Genomic DNA, 22,418 nt, shown 5'->3' with positions numbered 1-22,418 from the left:
GCCTCTAGCCACTACAAATGATCTGTAGATGCATGTACACATCTGGCTTAAGTGGTTATTGGAGAATCAAACCTGGGTCCTTAGGCTTCACAGGCAAATGTCTTCACTGCCAGGCCATCTCTCCAGTCTCCTTTTGTTTTTTAACTAGTTTAATAGCAGGTTTCATTGTGGCTTTTTTTTTTTTTTTTTTTTTTTTTTTTGGTTTTTCTAGGTAGAATCTTGCTCTAGCCCAGGCTGACCTGGAATTCACTATGTAGTCTCCGGGTGGCCTCGAACTCATGGTGATCCTCCTACCTCTGCCTCCCGAGTGCTGGGATTAAAGATGTGGTGTGTCGTCATGCCCAGCACTGTGGCTTTTTTTTTTTCTTTTTTTAGAGAGAGAGAGAGAAGTAGAAGCTGGGCATGGTGGTGCGTGCCTTTAATCCCAGCACTCGGGAGGCAGAGATAGGAGGATCACCATGAGTTCAAGGCCACCGTGAGACTACATAGTGAATTCCAGGTCAGCCTGAGCTGACCTTACCTCCAAAAACCCTTTGTGCATCTGACTTTGAACCTGTTTGTTAGGATTTTTAGGCAAGTGCATTAACCACTGAGCCTTCTTTCCTCATGGCTCTTTATACATACTTAGTTTTGATTGTTTCTATGCCTCATCTCTCTGTACCCTAGCCCCACTTAAACCTTTCCACTCACAACTGAATTTTTTCCTTCCTTCCTCTTTCTTTTTTGTTAATGTCTGTGCTTAGATGGTGGTTATATGGGCTTGCACAGTGAGGTCAGAGGACAACCTGGGGTGTCTGTCCTCTCTGCTCACAGGTTTTTTTTTTCCTTCCAAATTTTTATTAACAACTTCCATGATTATTAAAAAAAATACCCCATTGTAATATCCTCCCTCCCCCAACTTTCCTCTTTGAAACTCCATTCTCCATCATACCCCCTCCCCATCTCAATCAGTCTCTCTTTTACTTTTGATGTCATGATCTTTTCCTCCTCTTATGTAGGTAGTGTCAAGCACTGTGAGGCCATGGATATCCAGGACATTTTGTTTCTGGGGGGAGCACGTTGTAAGGAGTCCTGCCCTTCCTTTGGCTCTTATATTCTTTCCGCCACCTCTTCCGCATTAGACCCTGAGCCTTGGAAGATGTGATAGAGATATTGCGGTACTGAGCACTGTGGTCATTTCTTTCAATCACCATGATACCTTCACAGTTGTTTTTTTTTTATTTTTTTAAATTTATTTATTTGAGAGCGACAGACACAGAGAGAAAGACAGATAGAGGGAGAGTGGGCGCGCCAGGGCTTCCAGCCTCTGCAAACGAACTCCAGACGCGTGCACCCCCTTGTGCATCTGGCTAACGTGGGACCTGGGGAAGCGAGCCTCGAACCGGGGTCCTTAGGCTTCACAGGCAAGCGCTTAACCGCTAAGCCATCTCTCCAGCCCAACACAGTTTTTTGTTTTGAATTGATTTTGAGGCAAGGTATCTTGTTTTGCTGCTGTGCATCTGCCAGTCTGGCTGTCCTGTGAGCTTCCAGATTCTCCTGTCTCTGCCTCACATTAAGGTAGGAATATTGTAATCACAGACACACATGTACCACTTTATATTCAGCTTTTTACGTGGATGCTAGGCAATCAAACGGGTCATCTGGATTGCAAGCAAACTCCTTTAACCACTGAGTTCTCTCCCCAGCCCCACTACTGAATCTTTGTAGTCTTCTGTGTATACAAACCTAGCAGACACTAGTGACTTCAAGCTCTTGAAACTATGCATATTTGTCCTTGTGCATTTGTAAAAGGAAATACTTTTTCTTCTTCTGACAAGCCACATCCCCAGCACCTACACAAAGTCTTGATACAAAGGAAGAATAAGCTTAGTTAGTAGTGTAGTGAACATCTAGTATTTATCAGATCCAGCTGTAGATACTGGGACTAGTAACATTTCCAACAGTGAGGAATACAGAGAACACAAACACTGAGGGGCATCACACCTACAGTACCAGCACTTGGGATACTGAGGCCAATTGACTTGAGTTTGAGGCCAGTCTGGGATTTAGATTGAGACACTGTCAACCTCCCACCTACCTCCCACAAATACTTTCCAGTTAACCAAATAACAGAGGAAACCCACACAGAGTGTGGTATGGTATCTGCAAAAGCTGAGTGATTAAAGAGGTCAGGCTTTGAGGGAGGGTCTGGGCCACATATCTTTTCTTTTGCTAGGTTGACTACTGTGATGCTCCATCTCAGCACCAGCAAGTATGCTGCCTGGGGAAGAATCAGAGCGCATGGTCAGATAGTCCATACCATTGGTAGGATTTTAAAAATATTTTTATTTACTGCAAAGAGACAGAGAAGAGCCCGTGGTAGTGCACGCCCTTGCCTTTAATCCCAGCATTCGGGAGGCAGAGATAGGAGTATCATGTGAGTTCAAGACCACCCTGAGACTACATAGTGAATTCCAGGTCAGCCTGAGCTAAAAGTGAGACCTTACCTCGAAAAACCAAAAAAGAAAAAGAGTATGGACACACCAAAGCCTCTGTCTAGCTGCTATAAATGGATTTCAGGTGTGTGGGCCACTTTGTACATCTGGCTTTATATGAGTACTGGGGAATCAAGCTTGGGTTGTTAGGTTTTGTAGGCAAGCACCTTAACCACTGAGTCCCATCTATCCAGATCCCACACCATTGTTTTTACTGCTTGTCAATTCCATAAATTCTCTACAGTAAATACAAATTGGCTTACAGCTGCTCCAATTTGGGGAAGTGTGAGTATATTTCTACTGTAATGATTCATGGTTACGCTAAGTGCCTTGATCTTTTGTTTTTGAGACAAAGACTTGCTTGAAGCCCAGCCTGACTGGGAGTTCACTATGGAGCCCAGGCTGCCCTAGAATTCAGTATCATCCACTGTGGGAATTACAGGCATAAGCCATCCCGCCTCTTGGCTTCTTGAATTGTTTACTCTCTCCCGCTCTCAGAAATAACTTGGACAGTTTTTTGTTGTTTTTGTTGTTTTCTGGGTTTTTTTTGTTGTTTTGTTTTGGTTTTTTGAGGTAGGTCTCCCAGGCTGACCTGGAATTCACAAGGTATTCTCAGGGTGGCCTTGAACTCACATCAGTCCTCCTAGCACTGCCTCCTGAGTACTGGGATTAAAGGCGTGCACTACCCCACTCGGCTTTTTTTTGTTTTTCGAGGTAAGGGTTTTACTTTAGCCCAGGCTGACCTGGAATTCACTATTAAGTCTCAGGGTGGCCTTGAACTCATGATGATCCTCCTACCTCTGCTTCCTGAGTGCTGGATTAAAGGCATGTGCCACCACGCCCAGCAAAATTTTACTATTATTATTATTGTTATTATTATTATATTTTTATTTATTTGAGAAAGGGCAAGAGAGAGAGAGAGAAAGGGCTTTCTATCGTGTTGGACATCTGGCTTACGTGGGTCCTTTGGCTTTGCAGGCAAGTGCCTTAACTGCTAAACCATCTCTCCAGACCTTTTTAAAATTATTTTTTTGAGAAGGAGAGAGAGAGAATGGGTGTACCAGGGCCTTCAGCTGCTACAAGTGAACTCCAGGTGCGTGTGCCCCCTTGTGTGCATGTGTGACATTGTGCACTTACTTGGGACCTGGAAATTTGAACAGGCGTTCTTAGGCTTTGTGGGCAAGCACCTTAACTGCTAAGCCATTTCTCCGGCTCCCTTATTTTTTTTTTCCTTTTGAGGTAGGGTTTCACTCTAGCCCAGGGTGACCTGGAATTCATTATGTAGTCTCAGGGTGGCCTCGAGCCATGGCAATCTTTCTACCTCTGCCTTCCAAGTACTGGGATCAAAGGCATGTCCACCATGCCATGCCCATTGTGTGTGTGTGTTTGTTTTGTGGGGTGTTTTTCAAGGTAAGGTTTCATTCTAACTCAGGCTCACCTGGAATGTATATGTAGTGTCAGGCATGCCCCACCCACCAGCTGTTTGTTTTGTTTGTGAGAGACAGGGTATGAGTGCACCAGGACCTGCAGCCACTGTAAACACACTCCAGAAACATGCATTACTTTGCATCTGGTTTTACATCGGTACTATGGAATTGAACCCAGGTCATCAAGCTTTGCAAGCAACACCTTTAACCTCTGAGCCATCTCTCTCCAGCCCCTATATGTTTTTTTTCCTTCTATCTAATAAGGTAATTAAAAAAGAGGGGCTAAGGAGATGTCTCAGCTGTTAAAAGCACTTGCTTGTAAAGCCTACCTACCAGGGTTCAAAGTGGTGTACGTGCATAGAACTTATTTGCAGCAGGAAGAGGCCTTGGCACACCCATTCTCTCCCAGATAAATAAGTATTAAAAAAAAAAAAGTGGGCGTGGTAGCACACACCTTTAATCCCAGCATTTGGGAGGCTGAGGTAGGAGGATCCCCGTGAGTTCCAAGCCAGCCTGAGACTACATAGTGAGTTCCAGAATGGGACCCTGCCTTGACCAAAAAAAATTCTGTAACTCCTCACTCACCATCTCTTAAGGCCTTGGGGTGAGGAGGTGGGGAAGGAAAAGCTCAGAGCACTAAAAGAAATGTTCAAGAAGGTGTTTAGATGGTGTCACTCTTCACAGCCTCAGCAGAAGGCATCTGCCTAAGAAGAGCAAGACTCACATAGCCGGAGGCCCAGCGTGGTGTCACACGCCTTTAATACCAGCACTCAGGAGGCAGAGGTAGGAAAATCGCCATGAGTTCGAGGCAAGCCTCAAACTACATAGTGAATTCCAGGTCAGCCTGGGGTAGAGTGAAACTGAAAAAAAGATTCACCTAGCCAGTTCGAGGAGGGCAAAGCACAACTGCCAGGGAGGACCATGGACAGTCACCCTGCCCACCCTGTACTGAATCCGGCCCCCTCCTTTCAACTTCTTCCATCTTCCTGCTAGCCCTCCTTCCCCTTGCTAATGCTGGAATAAACAAAGTAGAAACTGAGCTGGGCCTTAGGATTGTCATGAGTTTGAGGTGACCCTGAGACTACATAGTGAATTCTAGATCAGCCTGGGCTAGAATGAGACCTTGAAAAAAAACAACAAAAGTAGACAGTTTAATTGATAATCTCCAAGGGACCTGTGATGCCATTGCTGTAAGTGATTTTTTTCTAACAAAAAGTAAGCTGGGAGATGGCTTAGCGGTTAAGTGCTTGCTTGTGAAGCCTAAGGACCCTTGTTGAAGGCTCAATTCCCCAGGACCCACGTTAGCCAGATGCACAAGGTGGCATACATGTCTGGAGTTGGTTTGGAGTGGCTGGAGGCTCTGGCACGTCCATTCTTTCTCTCTTGCTCTGTCACTCTCAAATTAATAAGTAAGAAGTAAACAAAAATTAAACAAGTAAGCAAGTATAATTTGTTGTCATCAGCAGAGTTGTTCATTGAGAAGTTTTATCTAAGAATGTACTCTCCAAAACCATACTATCTTTATTTGTCTTGGAGCTTGTAAACTGGAGGTATCAAGTGTCAGTATTTCTTACTAAATTTTCATATTGGGTCCTTAGCCTCCCATGAGTTTCCTGTAATAACTAAAACTTGAACATATATAGGAATTATCTTTTCCATTAATTTTTCTGAATCTCATTCATAGTTGTATAAGAATTAGAATGTGATTTTTTTGGGAGGCAGGGGTTGTTTTGTTTTATTTTTCAAGGTAGGACTTGCTCTTGTCCAGGCTAACCTGGATTTCTCTATGTAGTCTGGCTTCAGTAGTCTTAGGATGGCCTTGAACTCATGGTGAACCCAAGTGCTGGGATTAAAGGCGTGTGTCACCATGCCCAGGCAGAATGTGATATTATTAGCACTCAGGTAATTCTGTCCTTTTCTTTTGGACTATAAATGCTTTGTGTGTATTCAGTTATGGATTCCTGCCCCTCCCATATTTACTGTACAACTTCACGAATTTTCAAAGATTTCAGAAACACTTTGTTGAAGAATTTAAATGAGATAGAGATGGAACAGTTTCAGGAATTCCTTACTGTCTTCAAGTCTTAGTAATTCTGGAGTCCCACAGAATTTATAGGGAAGCAGAAGGCACAAATTTCCTGTCTTAAGAAGGCAAAGGAAAAATTTGGGGGATTATTCTTACTCTTTTTTATTTTTATTTTTTATTTATTTGAGAGAAAATGGACACGCCAGGGACTCCAGCCACTGCATACAAACTCCAGATACATGGGCCATCTGGTTTGCATGGGTCCTGAGGAATTGATCCTGGGTCCTTTGGCAAGTTCCTCAACCACTAAACCATTTCCCCAGCCCTTCATATTCTTTTTAAAAAAATTCAAATAACAGAAGGTGGGTAATTTTTAAAAATATTTTTTTTGTTGTTTATTTGAGAAAGAAAGAGGTAGAGAGTGAAAGAGAGAGAGAGAATGGGCGTGCCAGGGCCTCCAGCCACTACAAACTCCATCCACATGCATGTGCCCCCTTGTGCGTCTGGTTTACATGGGTCCTAGAGAATCAAACTGGTGTCCTTAGGCTTCACAGGCAATTGCCTGCCTACTAAGCTGTCTCTCCAGCCCAGCAGTTCTTCCTACAACTATGTATAGAGAGGTTTTTAGCAGCTGAAAGTATTGTAAAACAAAGTGTAGAAAAACATTGATTTGAGCATGTTTGATGATAACATATTCTGTGCCATATTCTTGTGAAGATTCTATTTTTTTAACTCTATTTTAAAAATTCTAAAACATAAACCACTGAGCCATCTCTTTAGCCCTTGTTTATGTTTTTGGAAGTAGGGTCTCACTCGAGCCCAGGCTGACCTGGAACTATAACTGAGGCTTTCCTCAAGCTCAGTCCCCTACCTCAACCTCCTGAGTGCTGGATTAAAGGCGAGCACCACCATACCCGAGTTTGTTTGGTCTTATTTAGCCCAGGTGCTTCTTGTACTCATTATGTGGCTAAGGATGACCTTGAACTTCTGGGGGTTTTTTTGTGTGTGTTTTGAGGTAGGGTCTTGCTGTAGCCCAAGCTGACCTGGAACTCATTATGTAGTCTGAGGGTGGACTTGAACTCATAGTGATCCTTCTACCTCTGCCCCCCAAGTGCTGGGATCAAAGGCGTGTCATCATATCTGGCTAACCTTGAATTTCTGATCCTTTTGCCTCTACCTCCCAAGTACTGGGATTATAGACCTATACCACCACACCTTGTTTTTGTTTGTTTGCTTGTTTGTTGTTATCTTGAGGTAAGGTCTCACTGTAGCCCAGGCTGCCCTAGAACTCTGTCTGTGATCCCAAACTGGCCTCAGCCTCACAGCAATCTTTCTACATATGTCTCCTGAGTGCTGGCCGTAAAGATGTGAACCACTATGCCTGGCTTGGTTTTTAATTTTTATTTATTTTTTTGAATATTGCATTTTTATTTTTTAATAATTTACTTGAAAGAGTGAGTATGGGTATGGTAGAGCTTCCTGCCTCTGCAGATGAACTTCAGACACATGCACCCCATTGTGTATCTGGCTTTTATGTGAATACTAGGAAATTGAACCCAGGTTGTTAGGCTTTGAAAGCAAGTACCTTTAACCACTGAGTCTTCTCTCCAAGCCCCACATCTTGTTTTTATGCACTGCTAGGGATAGAACCCAGGGCTTTTTTGTGCATGCTAGGCAAACACCCTGCCAGCTAAGCCACATCCCCAGCCCTTGTACATGTGGTGTTTACATACTCTTATCTTAACTTGGAGTATCATCTAAGCCAGATTCTACAAAACTAACACTTACTACACTTGTCTATGACAGATATTATCATCCACCCTTTACAGATTGTGAAATAAATACACAGAGAAAATCAGGAATTTGGCAGCATCATACAGTTTTAAGATGGTGAGTTTGGGGCCACACAAGCGTGCAAGCCAGATTAAGGGCTCACTTTTTTTTTTTTTTTTTTCCCCTCTTCAATCATTCATGACTACGTATTGATGGGCCCAGTATTGTGCAGGTCCTGTGCAGGTAATGACAGCTGCTGTGAGGTCATGAGTGCAGCAGCCACTTCATGTCTGGAAGACAGTGTTTCAGCCCTGTCCTCTGCCTGTTATATTCTTTTTCATTTTCAAAATAGAGTCTCACTCTAACCTAGGCTGTCCTTGAACTCACAACAATATTCCTACCTCTGCCTCTCAAGTGCTGAGATAAAAGGTGTGCACCACCACACCTGGCTTATGGCTTTTAAATTATTTCTGCCCCCTCTTTCTCAATTTTCTCTGAGAACATTCTGAGCAAACAGGGACCACTATGTGAAAGGGGACTTTGTAGGACTGGAGAGATGAGTCCGTGGTTAAGATGCTTGATTGGGGGGGGGAACCAGACCAGCAGGCTTTGCAAGTAAGTGCCTTTAACCATGGAGCCATCTTTCCAGCCCTTTGTATTTTTTCTTTTGTATTTTTTTTTTGTATTTTTTCTTCCCAGTCCCCTTTGTTTTTGTTTTTGTTTTGGGTTTTTTTGTTTGTTTGTTTGTTTGTTTTTTCAAGTTAGGGTCTCACTCTGTCCCAGGCTGACCTGGAATTCAGTATGTAGTCTCAGGGTGGCCTTGAACTCACGGTGATCCTCCTACCTCCCCGAGTGCTGGGATTAAAGGTATGCGCCACCACGCCCAGTTTCCCTTTGGTTTTTGAAGCAAGGAACCTGGAACTCAATCTGCAGTCCAGGTTGGCCTTGAATTCATAGCAATCTTCCTACCTCAGCCTCTGAGCTCTCTGATTAAAGATACGGAGCACCACGCCCAGCTTTAGTGCTTTTTGTTTCTTTGTTTTGTTTTGTTTTTCTGTTAGGGTCTCTCTCTAGCCCAGGCTGACATTCACTATGTATTCTCAGACTGGCCTCTTAACTCACAGTGATCCTCTGCTTCCCACCTGCTGGGATTAAAGGTATGCGCCCAGATCTTTGTTTTTGTTTTTGAGAGAGTATCTCTAGCTTAGTCTGGCCCCAAACTGCTGCACTCCTGCATTAGCCCTTCAAGTGCTGGGAATGCTTATGTGCAGCCTGAGGGCTTTTTATTTTTTTAAGGGGGGGAGGGGGAGTCTCACTGACTGTAGCCTAGGCTGAGACAGAAAGAGATCAATGTGTGTAGTGTGCCTACCATGGTGCACTTGTGGAGGTCAGGAAAACCAGAGAAGGTGTCTACTCTTACACCTTCTTTGAGACAGTCTCTTGCAGCTGCAAATGAACACCAGTCTAGCTGGTCCACTAGTGGATTCTCCTGGCTCTGCCTCCCATTGTCAATTCAGCTTTACATAGGTGCTAGGGAATCAGACAGGGCAGCAGGCTTTGTAAGCAAGAGCCTTTAACTGCTGAGCCATTTCACACAGCCCCCTGAGTACATTTGTTGCTAGGATCTGATTTCCCTCTTCACATCTGCTCTGGTGAAGTTACCCATGATTAGTGTTTTTCTCTTTCCTCCCAGTCCCATTTTGCCTATATGACCTCTCCCTCCCCTGCCCCAAGTAGCACTGCTTCAGAGCCCTCCCCTTGAATCACTTCCTCTAAGAAGTGGTCTTTAAGCTTCACTTATGCCCTGTTTATTCTTGTCCTTTCTGGCTTTAGGCAGCCCAAGGGAGAGTGACCTTATTAAAGACTATGAAATAAAGTCATCTTCTGGGCCACTGGAATTTGGAAAAGTAACTCTGCTTTTTATCTGCTTTCCTCCATTCCCGAGACAAGCTAGAGTAGTTACACATGGGGATTACTAGTTACTAGATTGAATAGTGATAATTCCTATTCCACCACCCAACTTTGAGCATGACTGGCCCAGTGGTAGGCACATTAAAAAATAAAACAAGTTGGGCAAGTTGGAACACATCTCTAATTCCAACACTCGGGAGGCAGTGGTAGGATGATCATGGTGAGTTCAAGGCCACCCTGAGTCTACATAGTGAATTCCAGGTCAATCTGGGCTAGAATGAAAGCCTACCTTGAAAAACCAAAAAATAAAATGAAATAAAATAAATTACTTAAAAAAGTAGATGGCTAGTTCCACTCTGGAATAGTGGCTTTGATTCTCTAAATTATTTTTCAACTTTTTTTTTTTTTTTTTTTTTTTTTCATTCCCAGCTCTGCCGTTTCTCTCCTTTTCTACTAGTGTCTGCCAATCAGGCAGCTGTAATTTTCTATGTTCTCTGGACCTGGCCCCTCCCTTGCCTCCTGGGAAACTGGGAGAAAGCACCTGGGCCTTGTGGGGCTAGTCTTTGGTAGCTAGTGCAACCTGAGAAAAGCAGGAAAAAGGCTCTGCCTTTTGAGCCAGCAGTTGACTCCCAGTAGTCTGCCAGAGGATAAGAGGCTTGCTCACTCAGGTCCCTCCCTCTTCTTATTCCCTCCCCTTGCTGCATCAGGGCCCTCCCCCATCCGCACACACGGGCTGCTGGGTAAGTGGCAAGATGGCTCCCCTGCATGTCTCCGGCTGATCGCTGCCGCTTCGCCAATACAATAGAGCCAACTATTACCAGCAGCCTGGCCCTCTTCCTCCAGAGAGATCAATCCAGCCGAACTCGGGGTTTGCCGTGAGAACTTACCGCTTATCTCTTAAAAGCCAGATCAATTTTAGCCACCTTGCTCCACCACCACCTCCCCTTCCATTTAACATTTTTTGGATCCCCAGTTGCTGCATCTCGATTTTCTCTCTGGATCGGGTGGCTGGGAGGAGGTGGTGGGAGCTTGGGACCAGGAAAGTGGTTGGTTTGGTTTTTGTTTGTTTGTTTGTTTGGGGTTTTTTTTGTTTTTTTTTTTCTTTTTAGTTTTTTTTTTAGGATTTTTTTGTTTGGTTTTTGTTATTTCTTCCATTCCAGAAAGGGATTAACAGCACTTCCAGGGGGAGAAAAAAAAATCATGTTATCAGACAGCAAAGAAGGGTGAGAGCTTCACATTTCCATGTATCCCTTTTCCCACCCCTCTAATTCACCTCGTCTTCCTTAGCTTGCTCATAGTTTTTTCATTTTGGTTTGTTTTTGGTCATTCTGCTTTTTCCCTTTGTCCTTCCTGCTCAGCTTTTCTAATTGGCCCCACTTGTTCTCTCTGGGAACTAGGTTGGTTGGATTTTTATTTTAGTTGGGTTTTTGTCATAGACTTTTTTTTTTTTTTGTAGATTTAAGCAACTGATTGGGTGTTTCTGTGGGGGCCTGTTAGCTGGGGGCACAATTCTGGCGTTCCCCCTCCCCCTCAACTCGTGCATCCCTCCCTCACTGCTCTAGGAGGCTGTTCTGACCTCTGAGTGTCAGGCTTCCTGTTGGGAATGTTAAATTTTCTGGTGCTTGTTATCAGTCTGGGGAGTCTTGGTTTCCCCTTTTCTGATACTTGGGCCCCTGAACATCTTGATTTGATTTTTTTTTATTTATGCCTAATATTTGATGTGATTAGAAATTAATGATGGTGACAGAAAACAAAGGTGGGAAGATAGTTTATCTGATGTGAATCTGGGATTCTTTGTCTCAAGTGGGTGCTAACTTGTGTAAGAATGGGAGAGTGGGTTCAGTGTTGGGAATTGCATTGTGTGGGGGAGGGTGAGTACTGACTTGAGAGGCCTGCTCTGTATCTCTTGGAAATTGGAATGAGGGAGTGGAAGAAACTAGGTGAAAGTCTAATGCAAGAACAGGTAAAAGTAACAGTTGTACTTTTCATAGGATGAGAGAAAGTCCTTGTTGAGGCACAAACTCACCAGCTCTACTGTCCCCATTCCCCACTCCTGGTGTCTCTAGATCCTGAAGATAGCATTAAGTGGTTGATTAATCACAAGGTCAAGATCATTTGCCACAGACAGCCTTGGCCAGTCCCCCCCCCCTTTAATGAATCAGCTTCCGTTAGGTCCTCATGCAAAATAAAGGTGCCTGTGGCTAGGGGATGGAGAGGCCATGGGTTGTGGGTAAATCAAAGTCACTTGGCCTCTGGTGAGTTACTACCTAGGAACTGGTGTGGTCCTAGCTACACACATACACACACACACACACACACACACACAGCAGCAGCAGCAGCGTTAACCCATTTGGGCAGTGGGGAACTGTGCTCTCAGTGACTTCCACTTTTACTGTGGCAGCAGGGGTCCAGTCTGATCTGCAAATCACCTATTTTATCCTATTCCCACCCAAGTGATGAGGCATGCAAGTTTTATGGCCCAAAAGCTAATATCTTGTTCTTTCTTCCCCTTGGTTCTTTTCTGCCCTTCCCCTCAACTTCTCTTCATCCTGTCAGTGAGGAGAAGGAGGAAGTAACCATGGACACAAGTGAAAATAGACCTGAAAATGAGGTTCCAGAGCCGCCTATGCCTATTGCAGACCAAGCCAGCAATGATGATCGCCCAGAAGGCAGTACTGAAGATGAGGAGAAGAAAGAGGTAAATATCACAGTCACCCGTTGGGGTGGGTGGACAAAGGTGGACATAGGGGAAAGAGCAGAACCCTCATTCCAGTGATCCCTCTTTACACAGGGGGATCACCTGAGAGCACACGTCAGGGCTTGGATCAGGAAATGGCCAAGGTAGAATTCGCTGGTTTAACAAGGAAGTCCTCTTGTGGTGGGCACAGGGCTCATTCTTTTTCTTTTCCCTATGTGGAAAGTCTGTAAATGGCCCCTTTTCTAAAAATCAAGTTCAGTTATTCCTGCTGTCTACAAGCTTTTCCCCTACCATAACTACTTTAGCTTTCCCTCCTTTTTAAAAGCGTGATGGAGCTCAGCGCCATCTAGTGGGCTTTGTGGTTCTTAACCTGATTAGCCATGTTGAGGAATTTTTGTTACTCATCTGCCCTCCAGTGGTCTCATTAGAGGCATAACTCCTTAGAAACCAGTACTTGGAATGATCCAGAAGGCCCCCCGCTTCTCCATTATCTATGGCCTCTGTATCTATTTTTTCGCATATATATTACTTTTTCCCTTTTCCTGTACACAAACAATTCAGGAGGCTCCTCACATCTGAGCCAGCGAAGTCTTCTTGGCTCTTAAAGAATTTAGCTGGGTGTAGGAATGGGATTACAGGGTGGGAGGGACTGTTGTGTGTGTAGCCTTTCTCTGGTGTGTGTTGCGGGGGTGGGGGCCGGTGAAAGTGATTTGATGTGCAGAATATTATTTATTACAAGGTCCTTCTTCCCCGTAAAATTTTGTCCAAGTACCTCATGTACGGTAATTCGCCCGTAAAATATAACCCTGCCCAACTGGCCAATCGCTGATGCTGCCTCTTCCTCTGGACCCACCCGCTGCTACTGAGCTGCCCAATCAGAGCCGAGTCTGCTGTCATGTTGTCTTGGCCAGAGGGGCGTGTATTTGGGCTCCTGTGATGGGCCCTTTTTTGCCTCCCTGTCTTGCTTATATCAGGGGGCTAAGAAGAGCACTGTTCTTCAGAGACTTGTATTGAGAAAACAAAAGGCATGTGGAAGGGGTGGACTTGTATCATCTCCCTACTTGGGACACCCCAAGAAGAGCTTGTGCCAGTCCTGGGGCGCCTGCCTATATCCCCTTACTTTATCAAGAACTGTGGGTTACCTTGTTTGCTACAGACTGCTGAGATCCCTATTTAGGGACCAAGAAATCTAAGTCAATGTTTGTGATCACAGTACCAGGAGTGGGGCCCTCGGCTTAAGCTGTGGCGACTAGGAACCCTGCAGAGAAGTCTAGGGTCTGTGTCCCAGGGATTTAATGCAATGACAGCCCAGCCCATGTATCACCACTTGCTCATCAAATGGGACTTTTCCTTCGGTCCCTATTGTCCATGGCAAAGGGCAGCATGTTGGTTGCTCCAACTTCTCCATTCCTGGAGGCAGGGACTCATTGATCCACCTGACTGGAACCACTGTCTCAGCTGGAGTCCCTGAGGAGATGCCATCCACAACTCTGAAGAAACGTATTCTGACCTTGCTGCTGAATGTGTGCCAGGTCCTGGGAATATTCACCTACTACCCCCAGGCTACCTTCATCAGAGGCTCCATGATCCCACTCGGAGAGAGGACCCCCTCCCCAGTTACAGTGAGAGGAGAAAGGGACTCTGGAGTCATCACGTGGATCCCAAGTATTGGGTGGAGTTATTGCTGCACCTGGCCACTGACGGACATAGGGTCCTGCCTGCCTCATGATAAAGGCAAGGACTGTTCCAGCTGCTCACAGGCCATGTCATCAGGGACTGCAAGATGATGCCCCTACAGGGCTAGGACTGATGTTCTGCCCCTTTCCCCTTCTACCCCTCGCTGAGCCTGGTCACCACCAGTGAACTGTCTTGACATCTTGGAAACTGGGCAGCGTCCCCCCACATGTTTCCCTCCCGCCTCCCCTGCGCCCCTGGGAGGACTGGCAGTGCCGTGCTGACTACCACGCCGTGCGCCTACCTTTTTTGCCAACCCAACCCCCCACCAATTGTACAGCGCCTAGCAGGGAGGGCTCATTCTGATTGGACCGGCGGTTGACTAGATACAGTACACAGTGAGGTGCGATTGGCTGAACTGAAGATCCCAGGTGTGAGATGGTACCTGGAACATTTGTCATATTCCTAGTTTATTTTCTTCTTTATTTTCTACTTCTTTTTAATCTTTTATTTTATTTTCTTCTTTATTTCTCTGATTTATTTGTTGGGTTTATTTATTTACTTATTTGGTTCATGTTTTTACTGTTTTAATTAAGACCTTCTTATTTCTTTTTTTTCTTTTTTTCTTTTTCTTTTTTTTTTCTCACTAACTTACCCATCAAGAGTAGGGGTCAGGCTGGCCCCTAACAGAGACCCAGGAGACTTGGTTAGACGACACAAACGGGGCTGGGGTGGATTGGAATAGGGACTGTAATTAAGAGGGTTCTGCCCTACCCTATAGAAGTATGATAGAGTGCTCTTAGTTTTTCCAGAAATAAGCACCTCAATTTTAAAATGTTTTGTTCCCTTTTCTACACCCCCCCTTTTTTTCCCCTGTTCATAGTGTTTTTCCCACTGAGTGCTTGAGGGAGGAACTTGCCCAAAGCTGTCTTCTGGGTTTTGTTTTGGTTTTTAGTTGGCACACACACACATCCCAAACTGTCTTCTGGTCTATGGTCAGAACCTCTGAGGCTTAAGTCCTGATTGAAGAGGAAACATTTGAGATTCTGCTGGAGCTTGTTGAAAGTTTTGTGAAGTTAGCCTGCCCTTTTACTAGAGACACTTAAATTCTTTTATTTTAGCACATAGCTCAGGAGCTTTGCCTCCAGTGAATCTAGTTGTTTTCCTCAGGTTAATAAGGAAGGACCTGAGAGGTCTAGCTAACCCAGTTCTGAGTACATATTGTTGGGTTTGTTCTCTTCATCCCCTAGAGCTAGTGAGTGGAAAGGGCATGATCAGTATCTTTAAAGGACTGGGAGGGAACTGGATGTGGTGGCTCACTTCCTCCAGCACTTGGTAGGCTGATGTAGGAGGATCACCACAAGTTTGAGGCCAACCTTGGCTATATAGTGAGACCCTGTCTCAAAAAAAAAAAAAAAAATAGATGAATGTCTGGGAGGTTGCTGAGTTCTTTTAGCTTATTTCTGGTAAAGCTAATAATACACTGATGTGATGCGGAGTAAATGACTTTTCCCTGCTATGATGTTTGGTTTTCTTTTTTTTTTTCTTTTCTTTCTTTTTTTTTCCCCCTCTAACTTGCATTGATTCTGCTTCGTTTTTGCCGTTTGCCGCTTCTGTTTTGGTCTCTGTCTATTTGTGTCCCTCTCTGTCTCTGTGTGTCTTTGGCATTTATGGGAAGATTGCCCCCATTTAACCTCCTTCCCCCCCTCTCTGTGGGGTGTCTCTCTTTCTCTTTTTTCCCTTATCTTCTCTATACAGAGCTTGATGCCCAAATCATTCAAGAGGAAAATCTCCGTTGTCTGTAAGTCTAGCCCCAACTCCCTAACAAAGGCCGTAAAATCAGTGTTCTTAGAGAAGTAGTTTATTCCCAGTGGCATTCTTGGGGATACCTTCAACAAATCTGTGCCTTCCCTGCATATGAAGGGTTCCTTTTTTTCCCTCCTTTTTTATAAGTACAAAAAGGTAAGCATTTTATGATTTCCCTAAATGTAAGCTCACAGTGGTCAAAAGATAAAATGTCATTGGACTATGGTGGCACGCCCCTTTAATCCCAGTACTCCGGAGGCAGAGGTAGGAGGATCACTGTGGGTTCAAGGTCGCTCTGAGACTACATAGTGAATTCCAGGTCAGCCTGGCCTAGATTGAGACCTTACCTCAAAAAGCAAACAAAAAAAAATGAAAGCCCTGCCATGCTTTTCCAGTGTGTGGGTGTGACTGAGGATTCAACCCAGGGTGAGACAAAGTATCTGCTATACAGACCAGCCTGGCCTCAAATTGAATCCTACCTCAGCCTCTCAAGTAGCTAGGATTATAGGCATGTGCTGTCATACTCAGGTATTTAAAGACTTTTTGTTTGTTTTTTAAGGTAGGATCTCATTCTAGCCCAGGCTGACCTGGAATTCACTATGTAGTCTCAGGGTGGCCTCAAAATCACAATCCTCCTACCTCTGCCTCCCGAGTGCTGGGATTACAGGGGTGCACCACCACATCCACTGACATTTTGTCTTTTGACCACTGTGAACTTACATTTATGGAAATCATAAAATGCTTACCTTTTTGTACTTTATTCTAAGAGGGCATTGGAAATGGGTGTATCATACGCCACAAAAAGTAGCATTTTCACACTCACAAAAGAACAAAGTTTTGTTTTTCCTGGCACTTAAAGTGCTTATCAAACTAGCTACGTCTTCCTTATAGACAAATGATCTTTTTTGTTGTTGTTGTTGTCTTGGTTTTCCAAGGTAGAGTCTCGCAGTAGCCCAGGCTGACCAGGAATTCACGTTTTGTCGGTCTGGAAGAGCCTGTTCACTCTGAAGTCATAGATTTCCCAGCCCCCAAATATGATTTTTTTAAGTTAACTTTTTACTGAAGCTCCAGCCAAAGGCAACTTGTAGGTTTTATGGTTTTAGCCATCCTGGGGCCTGAGATCATCTAATTGTCGCATCCTGTTTCTTGGGGACAGCAGCTACCAAGGGGGTGCCAACTGGAAACAGTGACACAGAGGGGGGCCAGCCTGGTCGAAAGAGACGTTGGGGAGCCAGCACAGCCACCACACAGAAGAAACCTTCCATCAGTATCACCACTGAATCACTCAAGGTGAGGTGGGAGGAGCCAGGGAAGGGAGGATAAGACATGTTATGGGGGGGTAGACATGGGCCCAGTATAACGGGGTGGGGGGTATCTGTGTCCCAGAGCCTCATCCCCGACATCAAACCCCTGGTGGGGCAGGAGGCTGTTGTGGATCTTCATGCTGATGACTCCCGCATCTCTGAGGATGAAACAGAACGCAATGGTGATGACGGGACCCATGACAAGGGACTGAAAATATGCCGGACAGTCACTCAGGTAAAAGCTGCAGCCCAGCCTTAGGGGAGGGGCAGTATAGGCACAGCAGGCACCTAAGGAGCTAAGACAAAGTCCTAGAAGGGAACTCACTCGCCTGTGCAGATGACCAGCTACTATGTAAATATACATTTGTATTACACTTGGGAGGCAGAGGTAGGATCGCCATGAGTTTGAGTTCAGCCTGGGCTAGAGCGAGACTCTATCTCGGGGGAAAAAAAAAAAGTAAAATCTGTATTAAAATATAGCCATACCAGTTCATTTACTCTTGTAGCACACAAGAGCTACAGACACCAGGACTGAGAAGTTACAACCAGACAATTGCTGACAAAGCCTAAAATACTATCTTTCCATATACAGTGGGGGGGAAAAAAATGTCAACTCCTGCCTGCCTTTTCGTTAAAACACTAGCAATCTTAGAATCTGGTGGAAGTGACCCAAGTAAACCTCCAGGAGAAGGGACATGCTCAGCTGATATTATTGCTGTCGCTTGTGGAACCAGCAGCTGAATAGAATGTGCCAGTCTGGTGACACACCACCTGTATCATCTGCTGCCTTTATAGATCGTGCCTGCAGAGGGCCAGGAGAATGGGCAAAGGGAAGAGGAAGAAGAAGAGAAGGAGCCAGAAGCAGAACTCCCTGTACCTCCCCAGGTCTCGGTAGAAGTGGCCTTGCCCCCACCTGTGGAACATGAAGTAAAGAAAGGTGGGTGGAGTGCTCATTTGATGCTTTTACCTTATATTTCAGTAGATTTCTGATTCTGCCATCTCATCCTGGATACTAAGTTATTGTGAACTGGGTTTGAATCTGTAATCTCTGTGTCTCTGCATCAAGGAAACTAAGCCTAGTACTTTACAGTTATTAGGTGGAAGAGTGGCTGCTTAGTAGAGAATAAAAGCAAGGAAACCTTGGTGTCATCTGGGAAGTTAGCAAGCATCACTCCCTACTGAAAGCTATTCTATGCTCTTTGATAGTGACTTTAGGGGATACCTTAACTCGGAGGTCCATTAGCCAGCAGAAGTCTGGAGTTTCCATTACAATTGATGACCCAGTCCGAACTGCCCAGGTGCCCTCCCCACCCCGAGGCAAGATCAGTAACATTGTTCATATCTCCAATTTGGTAAGTCTTGTTTCACATTTTGCTTGTTTTTGTGTGGGGAGGGGGGTTATTTTGTTTTGTTTTTGGTGATTTTTTCTGAGGTAGGGTCTCACTCTAGCCCAGGATGAACTAGCACTCACTCTGTGGTCCCAGGCTGGCCTCATGGTGATCCTCCTACATCTGTCTTCGGAGTGCTGCTGGAATTAAAGGCGAGTTCCATCACACCTACACTTCTTTAAGAGTTTGTACTTAGGACTCATGCTTCTGAGATTCAACTCCGACCTAGATCTGACAGTTACTTACTGACCTTGAATTAGCCTATTACCTCATCTGAAAAATGGGAAGAAAATATCACTCTGTAGGATTCTTAGGAGGATTTGAGGATTTGCTGAGGGCTTGCTATATAATATCTCAGTGCTGTCACTTCTCACATTCCTGTTACAGGGTTCCTAACCTTTCTGCCCTCACCTAAATCTGGAAGATACATGCCTGTGACAGCTGGGAAAGCTCAAGGCTGGATGTACTGGATGTCTGTACCTCCTTCAAGGCCTGAAAAGTTGATTTTCATTGGCAGGTTCGGCCCTTCACTTTAGGCCAACTGAAGGAGTTACTGGGGCGTACAGGAACCTTGGTGGAAGAGGCCTTTTGGATTGACAAGATCAAATCTCACTGCTTTGTAACGGTGAGGGGAAGAAGCTAATTCTAAAGATGGTGGCACATGTTTATTTTTGAGACTAATGGGGGTACATTTTAAGGGCATTGCAGCAAGGGGGAATGACTGAACATATACTGTGCCTCTCTGCCTTCTTCTACCAGTACTCAACAGTAGAGGAAGCGGTTGCCACCCGCACAGCTCTGCATGGAGTAAAATGGCCCCAGTCCAATCCCAAATTCCTTTGTGCCGACTACGCAGAACAAGATGAGGTGAGAAACCAACCCTAAGGGGAAAAAAACAGGGAACAGGTGGAAGGGGGGACATTTTCTGGTAGTTTCCAAATGAGGTACTGGCCAAACTAGTACTTATTAAGATTGTAGAAGTAACATGTACAAATTCATTACACTACTTAGTGCATCCCAGTCGTTAAGATTCTACTCTTCCCTTTGTCCACAGCTGGACTATCACCGTGGCCTGTTAGTGGACCGTCCCTCTGAAACTAAGACAGAGGAGCAGGGGATACCAAGACCCCTGCACCCTCCTCCGCCACCCCCAGCCCAGCCACCATCCCACCCCCGGGCAGAGCAAAGGGAGCAGGAGCGGGCTGTGCGAGAGCAGTGGGCAGAGCGGGAACGGGAAATGGAGCGGCGGGAGCGAACTCGGTCAGAGCGGGAATGGGATCGGGACAAAGTTCGAGAAGGGCCTCGCTCTAGATCACGGTCCCGTGACCGCCGCCGCAAAGAACGTGCAAAGTCGAAAGAGAAGAAGAGTGAGAAGAAAGGTACTTAGCTGTGGGTGTACCTGTCTCTTAGTTAGAAGGGACAAAGACCCAGTTGCAGAGGGTCCTGTGCTCAAATCTGATTTCCTTCCTCCTGCCTCAGAGAAAGCCCAGGAAGAGCCACCTGCCAAGTTGCTGGATGACCTTTTCCGTAAGACTAAGGCAGCTCCCTGCATCTATTGGCTCCCACTGACCGACAGCCAGGTGAGCACTCTTCTTTGAGCCTGCCCATAGTGGTGGTAAGGCTTTTGAGGTCATTAGAATCAGGAGATGTATAGGAGTGTGAAAGTGAGTGACCCAGGTATTTGCGGAGGAGTTAGTAAGGGGAGAAAACAAGCTTCCCAAAGAAACAGTTGATAAGTACGTAGAGCAACTAAGCCCAGAATGTGAGGGTGGCCACCAGGGTAGGAAGGAAAGCTGTTACCTAAACTTCTTAAAAACTTTTTATTTTATAGTTTTTATAGTTTCTGCTTTTTATGGGAATTCTTTTTTTAATATTTTATTTTTATATGTTCATTTGAGAGAGATACAGAAATAGGTAGAGAGAGAGAAAAAAAATGGGCGTACCAGGGCCTACAGTCACTGCAAATGAACTCTAGATGTGTGTGCCCCCTTTTGCGTCTGGCTTACATGGGTCCAGGAGAGTTGAACCTAGGTCCTTTGGCTTTGCAGGCAAGCCCCTTAGCCGCTAAGCCATCTATCCAGCCCTGAGAATTATTTTTAAAATGAGGTGAGCATTTAGGCTTCATGCTACTCAAGAGAAAAGATTTGTTTACATTTAGGGTAAGGGAAGCTAGGGGAGTTCCATCTGAGGTTGCCAATCCCTGTCACACATAAAAGTTGGAAACTGAGCCAGGCGTGGTGGCGCACGCCTTTAATCCCAGCACTTGGGAGGCAGAGGTAGGAGGATCGCCGTGAGTTCAAGGCCACCCTGAGACTACAGAGTTAATTCCAGGTCAACCTGGACAAGTTGGAAACTGGAGAAAGAAGCTCTAAGAAAGACCAGTGCAGTCCAAGGCATTTGTGGAGCCAGTCCCACTCCCCCACACTTGCCTCTTCCTGCTTAACAGCAAAGCTGACTGTCACCGTAAGCATAGGTTCCAGGTAAGTGCAGGAGGGTCTGTCATTCTCTGTCTCCTTCCTGCCTGGCTACAGATTGTTCAGAAGGAAGCTGAGAGAGCAGAACGAGCCAAGGAGCGGGAGAGGCGGCGAAAGGAACAAGAAGAAGAGGAACAGAAGGAGCGGGAGAAGGAAGCGGAACGGGAACGCAACCGACAGCTGGAACGGGAAAAACGTCGGGAGCACAGCCGCGAGAGGGAGAGGGACAGGGAGAGAGAGAGGGACAGGGAGCGTGACAGGGGGGACCGAGATCGGGATAGGGAAAGGGACCGTGAAAGAGGCAGGGAGCGGGATCGCAGAGACACCAAACGCCACAGCAGAAGCCGGAGTCGGAGCACGCCTGTGCGAGACCGGGGTGGGCGCCGCTAGCTGGGAAACACTAGGAGAGCTGCAGGCACCTGCCATTCTGCCCACGATGGGGGGGATTAAAGGCCACAGAGGGATAGGTACTATCACCACCACCCTGGAACCAAGGGTCTTTCACACCATTGCTCAGTGCTGAACTATAACTGCCACCTGTCCCCACATACCAAATGGAGCAGTGGCAATCCCCCCCCCTTAACTTTTGGGACTTAGCCTTTCCTCATTTCCCTTTAAGCCTGAGGGGAAGAGCCAGGTTATGGAGGGAAGTGTTAGGACAGAAATGGGGAGCAGCCAAGTACCCCAGAGCTTTTTTATGTTCCCTCCATCCTGCTTTCCACCTTCCTTGGGTACTCACAACCTCTTGGGAACAGCCGGGGCCAGGACTGGGTCACCTATGAGCTGAATCAGCATCTCCTCCTGAGTCCCAGGGCGCCCCTGCAGTTCCCAACTTGTGTCCTGCAGCCTTTGCCTCTTGCCCACTGGTTCCACTTTATATCCACATTTTCCTTTTGTTCAATTTTTATTTTTATTTTTTTTATTATTAAATGATGTGGTCTATGAAAAAAATAAAATCTGACTTAGTTTTAAGTAGTACTGGAGTGCTTTTCCTTGGGGAGGGTTTGGGCAGAAAGAAACTGGAAGAGAATGATTCACTAGCATGGAGCAGGTACTTCGTGCGTTCTGTGTACTCATCCGGGACTGATGCTCCGTCCCTACCTTGGCTAATCAGACCAAGGCTGTATAGTTCCTATTTTGTGGTATTCCAGCAGCTGGGGGCAGGTTTGGCAGCATTAGGCATTTGGTCACTTGCTTGCCACCTTCAAAGGTGCTGTCCACAACTGCCACCAGAGGGCGCAAATCCTCGCTCTTGCAAACAAGCTTCCCCAAAAGAGGTTCCGTTACCCACCTCCGCCTGCTGCCCACGTTGTGCCTCCGTCCCTGACCCGTACCCAATCCCTCAAGCTCCCTGTACCCCTTCTGCCACCCCTAAGCTTACGCCGGTCGACCCGCAACCGCACTCTGCAAGGTGCTGGCTGCTGCCTAGCCGCCGTACCAGTCCTAAAAGCCGGTTAGTGAGC

The 22,418-nt window shown here is 45.8% G+C and overlaps 1 protein-coding gene across 1 annotated transcript in view; it reads left to right on the top strand.

Moving 5' to 3' along the window:
- The window catches only part of Acin1 (apoptotic chromatin condensation inducer 1), a 74,059-nt gene extending 52,132 nt beyond the window's left edge, over window positions 1-21,927 (top strand). Inside the window, 11 exon segments of the mRNA XM_004661788.2 lie at window positions 12,168-12,309; window positions 15,742-15,784; window positions 16,946-17,079; window positions 17,176-17,328; window positions 17,889-18,030; window positions 18,300-18,445; window positions 18,999-19,106; window positions 19,241-19,348; window positions 19,536-19,860; window positions 19,961-20,061; window positions 21,013-21,927. Coding sequence (XP_004661845.1) covers window positions 12,168-12,309; window positions 15,742-15,784; window positions 16,946-17,079; window positions 17,176-17,328; window positions 17,889-18,030; window positions 18,300-18,445; window positions 18,999-19,106; window positions 19,241-19,348; window positions 19,536-19,860; window positions 19,961-20,061; window positions 21,013-21,345 — 1,735 coding nt within the window. The 3' untranslated portion in view covers window positions 21,346-21,927.
- The last annotated feature ends 491 nt before the right edge of the window (window positions 21,928-22,418 follow it).

This window comes from Jaculus jaculus, chromosome 7 (genome assembly GCF_020740685.1).
Source record: "Jaculus jaculus isolate mJacJac1 chromosome 7, mJacJac1.mat.Y.cur, whole genome shotgun sequence".
Classification (NCBI taxonomy): domain Eukaryota; kingdom Metazoa; phylum Chordata; class Mammalia; order Rodentia; family Dipodidae; genus Jaculus; species Jaculus jaculus.
Note: the sequence above shows the minus strand (reverse complement) of the source record. Positions and strands in the feature narration are given on the sequence as shown.